The 10,936-nt window shown below is 36.0% G+C and overlaps 1 protein-coding gene across 3 annotated transcripts; it reads left to right on the forward strand.

Moving 5' to 3' along the window:
- Window positions 1-232: 232 nt before the first annotated feature.
- LOC104589547 (putative disease resistance protein RGA1) lies at window positions 233-9,711 on the forward strand. 3 transcript variants are annotated; one of them, XR_016085193.1, is made up of 3 exons: window positions 233-4,983; window positions 9,191-9,442; window positions 9,512-9,711. XR_016085193.1 is itself a non-coding variant. In XM_088902541.1 (2 exons), exon 1 carries the CDS (start codon window positions 1,698-1,700, stop codon window positions 4,935-4,937), a length of 3,240 nt encoding a protein of 1,079 aa, XP_088758667.1. In that variant the 5' UTR covers window positions 233-1,697; the 3' UTR covers window positions 4,938-4,983; window positions 6,027-6,776. The 3 variants fall into 3 exon arrangements, 2 of the variants coding, with proteins under 2 accessions (XP_088758667.1, XP_010246198.1); XM_088902541.1 differs by lacking the exons at window positions 9,191-9,442; window positions 9,512-9,711 and adding an exon at window positions 6,027-6,776; XM_010247896.3 differs by lacking the exons at window positions 9,191-9,442; window positions 9,512-9,711 and adding an exon at window positions 6,036-6,776.
- Window positions 9,712-10,936: the final 1,225 nt, after the last annotated feature.

Here is a 10,936-nt window from a genome sequence, read left to right on the forward strand (position 1 = left end):
TATAGAAATTTATCCCGTGGATATTTTTGTAAATTAATTTCTTCTACCATTCAATTTAATGGAAATGGATCGTTATAGAAATGTGAAAGTAAAAGGGTCATTCTCACAAAAGATGGAGTTTTAATTGAAACCGATGGGGGCTAAATACATCCAATTATTAATTGGATACAAGTTGTAACGTCAAATCTATGACGAAGAGGGTAGAATGTGGAATCAGGGTCGAACTTTACGGGAGTTGTTCGAGAACCGAGCTTTATAAGAGTTATTGACAGCGCAATTAAAGGAATCAGAGTCCGCGTTAATTTTGTGTTTCTTCTGCGGGACTTTCCTTGTAGTTTCGTTTCTTTGCCATGAATGTTCGAGGAAGCGAGTGAGAATGAGAGGGAATTTTTTTTGGAGAATGACAGATAACCCCAGGGGCAGAATTTGTAAGCTCAAAACATATTTGGGGTAGGTATCAGCTCAGAATTGATGTTTATTCATGGGCAGGTATGGATGCACAGAGTATGGTTTTTGGATCTTTAAATGTTTATAATTTTGCAGTAAAAATCAAAAATCTGCATTAGGCCTATCCGTATTTTTTCGTTTTTTTTTTTTTCTGATAGAAATTATGACTCCTACTATACTTTATGCCTCAAAGAGAAGAAAACAGGTTGTCCCCATGCGGAACAGGGTGTGTTCAGCCTATCCTATAAATCTTAATTACACCATACAGTTGTGGCAGGTGTTTGATGCTAATAATGGATGGGCGGATATTAGTGTTACATGTGAACGTGTTTAAAATTTTAAATTGTTATATATCTGCAATAGAATTCAGAATTCTGACCTAAACTAAAATCGCAGATCCTACTTGATACTTGGACTCTGTTTCTTGAATACTTGGGTTTCCTCCACCAATTCACCTCTGTTCTAACGTCAAATCTGTGATAAGAGGATATAATGTGAAATCAAGTATTGAACTTTATGAGAGTTGTTACAGCCCTAATTAAAGGAATCAGTGTCCGCGTTAATTTTGTCTCCCTTCTGTGGGACTTCCTTGCCTTGGATGTTTGAGGTAGTGAGTGGGAACTGAGAGAACAGGGCAGGGGTTTGTCATTGCCTTGTAAGATAGAACTATAGAGAGAGAGAGACAGAAATTATGACCCTAATCTATAATATATACTTATCTAAAAGAATCTATATTGTAGAACACAATACTTTCCGACTCCTTATTTCTTAGAATTCACCCTCAATCAAAACTTAAACATGGAGCCGGCTTTTAAAATTCACCCACAATCAATTCAAAAATTCAGTTTCTTTTCTATTAGAAAATCGAATGTAATCACTCCTTATAAAAACATCCATATCTTCTAATGCAAGTAAAAGATACACAGAAACGCGTGTATCGATTTGGATAGTCCAATTTCAAGGATCATCAATTGAGGGATGGCTCTCGTTGGTATACTGTTCACTGTTTCGTTTCAGCATTCACATAAAATCAATTCCCACACCCACTGATTTGGCCAAAAAAGGGGTTTTATTAATGGGGTGTGTGTGAAAGGGAAAAAAAAAATTCAAGGATTAATTTAGGTGGTCCTCACACGGAACAGGGTGGTTAAACACACATCAAATAGAAAATCGTAGATCCCACTTCTTGTGCATTGGAACACGGTGTTGCCTTACTTGTGCCATCGATCTGCTAAGTAAAGTAAACAAGTATGGCAGAATTGCTGGTCTCTATTGTTTTGAAGCAATTGGGATCAATGACCTTGGATCAGTTCCAACGAGAGTTTACACTGCTTTGGAACGTCAGAGAAGACGCTCAGCAGCTGTCCAGTACGTTCACCAAAATCCAGGCTGTTCTGGAGGACGCCGAGGAGATGCAAGTGACCAACAAATCGGTGAAGGCTTGGTTACAGGATCTCAAGGACCTGGCTTATGACACAGACGACCTGTTGGACGAATGGATCACTAAAGCCCTTGTATCACAGGTGAGGAACGGTGGTGGCAGCGTTTCCTTTAGCCAGATGAAGAAGGTATGTCAGACCTACTTGACCCCTCCTTGCTTTTGTTTCAACCCAGTACCTTTGCGCTATAACATGGGTTATAGAATGAAGAAGATAAGGGAAAGGCTTGACAAAATTGCTATTGACAAAGAGAGATACCAGCTTACAGAAACTACTGCAACTAGGAGGAGAATAGACGAGAACCCAAAACGATCTAGAACAAGCTCTCAAGTAGATGCATCAGAAATTGTTGGTCGAGATGTGGAGAAGAAAGAAATAATTAGTAAGTTAGTAAGAGAGAGCAATCAACAACTGGAAATAGGCCCTCATCATACAATCCCCATCATCTCTATTTTTGGTATGGGGGGCTCTGGCAAGACAACCCTTGCACAGATAATCTACAATGACGATAAGGTCATAACTCATTTCCAAATGAGGATTTGGGTATGTGTGTCTCAGCCTTTCGACCAGGACAAAATTGCCAAAGCAATAGTTAAAGCTGTAGACGGAAATGCCAGTTTTAGAGATGGTATTGAATGGCAAGAATTGCATCAACAGTTGACAAACTCCTTAAAGGGGAAGCTTTATTTGCTTGTTCTGGATGATGTGTGGACTGACAAAGAAACAGACTGGAATGATTTGAAGCTTTCCTTCAATCATGGTTCACAAGGAAGTAGAATTGTGGTCACTACACGAAAGGAGAGTGTTGCAAAGATGAGGGGCACGACATACAGTCATCCTCTTGGTATGCTCTCTGATGAAAACTGCTGGAGGTTGTTGAGTCATATAGCTTTAGATGGGAGAACAGAAGAAGATTGTGCAAAACTGGAAGAGGTAGGCAAAAAAATTGCAAAGAAGTGCCAAGGTTTACCCCTTTCTGCAAAGACCATAGGTGGTCTACTCCGCAACAAAAAGCCACTTGAACAAGAGTGGGAACGTGTATTAGAAAGCTGTATGTGGGATTTACCAGAAGTTAAACAAGATATTCTTAATGGTGCTGTGTTACTAAGCTATTACGACTTGCCTCCCCACTTGAAACGATGCTTTTCATTCTGTGCTATCTTTCCAGAAGATTATAAGATCAAGAAGGATACACTCATCAAGTTGTGGATGGCACAAGGCTTCCTTAGTAATACTAGTACTACGGGAAAAGCACCAGAGTTGATAGGTGATGAGTATTTTGAAGAATTGGCCATGCGTGCATTTTTTCAAGATTTCAAAAGAGATGATGATGGCAATAACATAATATGGTGCAAGATGCATGATGTTGTGCATGAGTTTGCACAATTTCTCACAAAAGATGAAAGTTATGCAGTAACAATGGAGATCAACCATGGCGATGGTCAAAACTTCAACTTTCACAAAGCCCGTCACTTGAGATTACAATTGGCATTGGATCATCGGTCTACAAAGCCTGTTCCTTCAGTCATATATGAAGCAAAGAAACTAAGAACACTGTTATTATCCTCTTCAAAGGTGGAAATATCCATGTCTGACTTATTCCATTGTTTGACTTGTCTAAGGGCATTGCATCTGGGAACAGAGGACATTAAAGAATTACCAATGGAAGTGGGAAATTTGATGCATCTAAGATACCTAGATTTGTCTGATCAAAGTGAACTAAAGGAACTGCCAGAAACTATATGTGATTTATACAATTTGCAGACTTTGGACCTCTATCAATGTGTAAAACTACAAAAGCTACCCCAAGGGATCAGACAATTGACTCAACTGAGACATCTTGGAATTAAAAAAACTCCTCAACTAAAATATTTACCACAAGGAATTGGGAGATTAAGCTCCCTGCATACATTATGCAAGTTTATTGTCGGCAATAATGGTTTCAGTGGAGTAGGAATGGGATGTGAAATTGAGGAATTGAAAGATCTCAACAACCTCCAAGGGTCGCTGCATATAGAAGACTTGGGAAAAGTAGCAAACAAGAATGAGGCTAGCATGGCCAATTTGAAGAAGAAGCAACATCTCCGTCATCTAGAGTTATGGTTTGGTGGAGGTTATTACGAGGAAGACGACATGGTGAAGGAGAGTATGGAGGGTGTACTCGAAGCTCTCGAACCACCATCATACTTGGAAACATTGAGAATATGTGAATACATTGGAACTAAGTTACCAAACTGGATGAACCAGGTATTGTTGTCTAATCTAGTCATTTTGTGCCTAAATAATTTTCAAAACTGTAAGCAATTGCCATCTTCTTTGGGGAAACTACCATCCTTTAAAGAGATTGAAATAAGTGGTTGGAAAGAGGTTATATACATGAATTTTGAATTTTTTGGACTCAATAATACTGGTGGAGCTGTCACTTGCACTGCAAGCGATGATGGAGAGAAGAAGGTATTGTTCCCCAAGTTGGAAAAGATCTCAATCTATGACATGCCAAGCCTAGAAGAATGGAATTTGGGAATACAAGAGGAAAGCGGAGAGACTAATATTACCTTTATGCCATGTCTTCATACTTTGCATCTCCATTATTGCTCCTCCATGAATGCATTGGTTCACAACTCGACTGTTCCACCACTAAGGCAATTAGTTATAAAGAATTGTCCTAAATTGGCATCCTCTTCATTATCCCTTCCACAAGACCTTGAAGAGTTGAGGATAGAGGAGAAAACAGGGGACATTCGCATTTTAGAATCATTACCACCAATTAACAACATCAAGTCATTGACTCTTAATGGTGGTTATGTCTCATATGTTAGGTCACTCCCCAAAGGTTTAAATAATCTCACAATGCTCCAAACGTTAGAAATTGAACTTTGGGGATACATCACATCTCTACCTGAGGATCTACAACATCTCACCACACTACAAAAATTGAGCATCGACAGCTGTCCCAATTTGGAGAAACGTTGCCAAAAGGAGGTAGGAGAAGAGTGGAACAAGATATCCCACATCCCCAATATTAAAATCAATGGCAGAAAGATCCAGTAAATTATGATGGAGCAAAGTCTATTCTATGCAGATTGCACACAGAAAGGTAACTGAAATTCCCCCCCCCCCCCCCCCCCATTCAATTCCCTTTCCATTTACTCAGTGTTTTCATCACACTTCATAGAATAAATGTACAAAAATACTAAGAAACTCAAGTCACATACAGTCACTATGCACCCAGAAACGACATGATTTTATTTTATTCCCCTTCCCCTTCCCGTCAATAGCCAGAGCATCTCAAAATTCCTAAATTGTACTCTTTCGAACTCGAAACTGCATTAAAGTTTCAAATTAATCAATAGATTGCAACTACATCTCAACCACATTTCCCTAGCTGTGCTGGTTTTAAAAACATGTTTCTCTCTAGTGGTTTGATATTATGTAACATGAAGCTTATAATATTCAGATAGAGTTTCCAAACAAATTGATATTAATTAATATTTTTTATTTTTATTTTTTATTTATACATTGTACCCAAATCCATGAAATGTGACTATGTAAAGGGGATTTAAAGAAGTACTTGTATGAGAGTCTATATGAGATATTGGGGTGTATGTCATACACAGATGTCTTTGTTTTACAAATCATCTAGTTGTTGGTTTTGAAAATAAGGTTACTTTTCTGAATCAAACTATAAATATGTTCTGTTTGTTTTTTTTGTTTTGAAAAAGCACATGTTAAAGAACACCTTATTGTTTTGATGTTTATATGGCATTTTCAAATAAAAGGAAAAAAAATATTCATGTTAGGATAGAACCGCCTAAATAGCTGAAAGATGCAACAGACTAGACTAATGAAATCCACTCTCCCTTATTGTGCGAATTAGAAGTTGTGACATAAATTTGATTCACTTGTTACAACACTCACTTCCAAATCTCAACACAATCATAATTAACATTTGCTCTTCCTTCCCTGTGTGGTGGAGCTAATGGGTTCATTGTGTTAAAGGATTTCTTTGGGCTTGAAAAGAATGAATCTAAAGATCAATCTGCTAGACTTTTCAGCTTGCATGCTTTGGTTCATCTGAAAGTCTCGAAACAATGTTGTATTTAATAATGATTGTCCTAAGCTATGTTCAATTATTTTTAGTACTAATAGGTATTGGGTAGAGACGAAAAGAAAAGATCCATCAGCTTCGAACAATTCTTGGTCGAGTGGCAAGAGTTGATGAAAAGAATTTTTTGGAATCCAAGGCTGGGGATGTTCAAACTTGATTTAGATGTGGGATTTTTGAAAGAGGGTTGTGGTTCTTTGATTTGGTTTTGAGGGACTGGAGTGGTGGCAATCAAGAAAGTTTCTTTTATGCATGAAGCAGTGGCAATCAAGAAAGGTACAAAGTTGATGAAAATCCTTAACATCTCCTTGGTAATGGTGGAAAGTTGCAATTAGTCTCTTTGTCTCATGCCCATCTTCAAAGCTTGATTGCAAGCCTAAAACATGGTTTGAGCTTCAGAACATTCTACGTAGGTGTAATAACTTGCAAGTTCATTTTGCTTTCATTGGTCGTCAAGCTAATTAATGAAGCTGCCTATATGGCAAGCAAGAAAAGATTATATTTTGGGTGAAGCGCCCAGCCAAGGGCGCCTAGTCGCCCAGCCAAGGGTGCCTAGTCGCCTAGGCAACACCTTGACAAATATGATTTCACCTAAAGCAGATGATGAAAGTCATGATTCATGAAGTTGACTACTTGTATAGAATTTTTTTTTCAAATTATTGTAAATTTTATTTAATTTATTTGATTTTTTTATTTTTTTAACAATATAATTTTGTATTTTCAATTTGTAACTGTATTGTATTTTTTATATTTTATTAATTCATTCCATTTTCATATTTCATTCATCCAAGTATCCAATGATGCAATCATTGTATTTGTAATTTGTATCGTTCAAATTTAAATAAAATAAAATTCATATTTTTCTTCCAATTTGTTATTCCATCATTATTATTTCAATTTGGTTAAGTTTTTTTTTTTACTTATGTGTTAGATAACATAGATTTCTCATTTCATAATTTTTTAAATAGTTCTCAATTCCCAATGTTCAAAGGAAAGTTAAATATTTTAGTTTTACACTTTTACTTAGAAAATGAATCAAAAAATTCAAAAAAAAAACAAAAAAGGCAAAAAAACACAGTCTAACCTGGTTCGGCCCATGCCCAAGGCCTGCCCTGTGGCCCAGCCCTACACGGCTTATAGCCTAGCCCGACCCTGGCCTGTAGCACGGCATAAGCCTGGACTGTGGGCCATGCCGGGCTGACCCTCAAAAATTTCACCAGGGAGGGCGGCATAGCCCATGGGCCTACACCTCTACTCCCTTCAATCCAAGAAGTATATATTTAGTGCAATCTGGAGAGAATAGAAGAAATGTGATGAATAATTCTAAGAGGGAGCTTGTTGCCTTGATAGCTATAGGAGTAAATACAAATGGTGGAGAGAGAGAAGACTCAATTGTCATAGTTGGACTAACTTCGGTGGACACAGGGAGCTCAATGTTTGCTAGTATGTCCAATGGTCAAAAGGTATAATGACCGTGAACCATTAATTCACTACAAGTTCTCTTGATCCATTTGGAGCCATATGTTATAGCTATTTTCGTGCCCAATAGCTATTCTAAAATTTTTAGACTATCGTGGAGTTTCTTTTGGTGTGTTTAATTTTACCAATCTATCTGGAACATTGTTAGTAAATATTCTCTTACCCCCTCTCTCTTGTTCCTCTTCTAGATGATTTGTCTCTTTGTCATTTACCCTCTCTTCTCTTTCTTTCTAATTTCTTCGTCATTCTTTGGTGGACAACAAGTTGCCTACCTACTTATCCATCCCTATTTACCCAAAGCCCCTTGTGTTAAGTGTTTTAATCATAGACATAGTGTCTACATCTGTTTAGGGGCTGAATTCATTAGATGTACTAGTAAGCTTTGAATCCAATCGAATTGGGCTTAGAATAGGCCTAACACTTAAACACAACTAGACTTTGGTTTCAGCCACCCTATTAGCTCAAAGCTAATAAATTAATATGAAAAATAAGCCCATTAGGCTTTTGGCAAAAGGGTATTTTTCTCCTAACCTCTCAGTCCATAATATTTTTACACAGTTCATAGGTAAGGACTTCTTATTTGGCTAAAAAATGCAATGCCACACTCTATAGTCAGATGAATCCCGAAACTAAAACCTTTTTCAAAATTTTACATAAAATAAACTACTTATAAATATAAATATAAATATATTTGGCAAATAAATTTCAAAACACATTGAAATCAATTGTTGACAACTAATTCTTGAGACAAATTGCTATACCAATTTGACAATGCATCGGTACCAATCTTGGCATGATAAACTCCCCAAGTTTATTAAACAACTAAGAATATTTTAAACTAACATAACTCTCATAAATGTTTAGTTTAAGAGCTAATACATAGAAATATGTCTAAATACACATGAAATAATAATGATCTGATTTCATTTAATAAACAAAAGTTAGAATTCAATCAATCTGATTGAAGTTGAGGGCATGCATTGTATAACAAAGAGATTCCTATTTTATTTAAGAAACTCGTATCAAAACCCCTATTTTACTCAAACAAGCTCACATCAAGACCTTTGTTTTTTTATGTAGCAAACTCTAGTGTTAATTTCTAAATATTCTATGCAATCAATAGATAAATGATGTGGGTTAGTCTTCAGTATTCCATTATGATTAGCCATAAATAATTAATTGTTTTTAGTAGTTGATGTTTCTCTTATGTTCATAAACTTGTTGGTGAACTTTCAATGGTTGACATAATAATGATCTGATTTCATTTAATAAACAAAAGTTAGAATTCAATCAATCTGATTGAAGTTGAGGGCATGCATTGTATAACAAAGAGATTCCTATTTTATTTAAGAAACTCGTATCAAAACCCCTATTTTACTCAAACAAGCTCACATCAAGACCTTTGTTTTTTTATGTAGCAAACTCTAATGTTAATTTCTAAATATTCTATGCAATCAATAGATAAATGATGTGGGTTAGTCTTCAGTATTCCATTATGATTAGCCATAAATAATTAATTGTTTTTAGTAGTTGATGTTTCTCTTATGTTCATAAACTTGTTGGTGAACTTTCAATGGTTGACATTCAAGGTATGTTTGGTTCTGTGGGCATTTTTTTAAAAAGCATTGGCATGTCTATACCAGTTTGGCATGGGTGTTTATTAAGGGTTGAACCACTATTTGGTTCAAAAAAATATAATTGCCTCGAATTTTGTGTGTAGAGCCGATACGGGAAGCAACAAATTCTTACTTCCTCCAATGGCCTGGCATTTCTTGAAACGCAGATCCTATGTGGCATCAATGTGGAAGTTGATGTGGAAGCTGATGTGATTTTTGCAAACCATCAAAAATCACAATAAAACCAACTCCAGTCCAGAAACCCTAACCGCTCATTTGCCCATGAGGAAAATTTGTGCCAATATTGTTTGCACACAGATCTATCCTATTATCGCATGCTACTGCCGTTATCGCCGGTAAGACTGCCAACGACCGTATAAATCTTGTTGTTTTCTTCCAATAACGACTTTTTTTTTTTTTTGCAGAACGGTTATTTCCTGTTCCAAGTCAGTATTTCACCAGCCGTCGACCTCTCCTATTCTCGCATGCCATTGTCACAAGTAGACCTATTCATGGGCCGGGTCGGGCCAGGCTTTTAGTGTTCATTAACGGAAAAATAATAGGCCCGAGCCCGAGCCCGGCCCTGATAAAAAGCCCGAAGACCGACATAATAAAAGAAATTAAATTTTTTCCCTACATTATCTATTTTAATTCAGATGTTTTTCCCCTATTTAAATAAACACAATTTTACATTCTTAAATCAAAAAATTTATTCAAATGGAAATCACATAACCCATTTTAATTTCATTCTTTTTTTTTTACAATCAAGTGAATCAACAACCTTCTTTAAGGTTGTTTAATACATTCCCTGTTGTTTGGTTGTTTCTATACAACCAAGGCAAACTTGAAATAAAACACATAAGAGCAAATCATATATGTTCATATTCCTACAAATAGAATTACACACTAAAACTAAATTCATATAACTTTAAGTTCATATTCCTCCAAAGTCATAAAAAAATAATCTGAATAAGACAAACAAAATCCATAAAACATGTTCTCCATCCATTCTTGAATTCACCAACAAGATGGAATATTCCAATTCTCAAGTTCCAAACCATTCTAAAAAGCTAAAATAAAAGACTTCATTGCCCATATGACCATATCAAATAAAACATGTTCTAGGCTTCTAGCCATCTCCATTCATTCTTGAATTCACCAACAAAATTGAACATTCCAACTTCCAAATTCCAAACCATCCTACAAAAGAAAATAAGAGATAAATTCAGTACCCATGTCACATATGTAATTTATTATCATGTCAAATGACAAATAAATAATGGAAATATATGTTATTATAATACCTAAAACATATCATCAAGTTCAACATTTTCATCATCATCATCACTACTATTTGATTCTCCATCCTCTTCTAACAAGCTTGATCCTGAAGAAACCCCTAACAAACTTGATCCCCTTGCATACAATTGGAAAATCTATTAGAAAAAATTCAATGAATCATATATTTTAATAAACAATAAATAAAAAAATTACTTAATACAAGGCCTTGTGCACGAAGCCAATCTTCAAGACAAACCAAAGCTTGAATTGTCTTGGACTTAAGTGAACTTCTCCAATGATTGATCACCGTCTTTTCAATGCTAAATGCAGATTCGGATGTAACTATGGAAATAGGAATAGCCAAAATATCTCGAGCCATTGATGCCAATTTAGGATACCTAAGTGAACTCTTATTCCAATACTCCAAAACATCAACATCTGCTTTGATATCAAGGTTTTGTTCCTCCAAGTAAAGGTCTAACTGAGTTTTTTCACTTTGAATCTTTCTTTTCGAATTCAAAAATTGCTCATAAACCTCAAACCCATCACCATCATCATTTCTTTCACTC

The sequence above is a fragment of the Nelumbo nucifera genome, chromosome 4, assembly GCF_055504915.1.
Source record: "Nelumbo nucifera cultivar China Antique chromosome 4, China Antique-T2T, whole genome shotgun sequence".
Taxonomy (NCBI): Eukaryota; Viridiplantae; Streptophyta; class Magnoliopsida; order Proteales; family Nelumbonaceae; genus Nelumbo; species Nelumbo nucifera.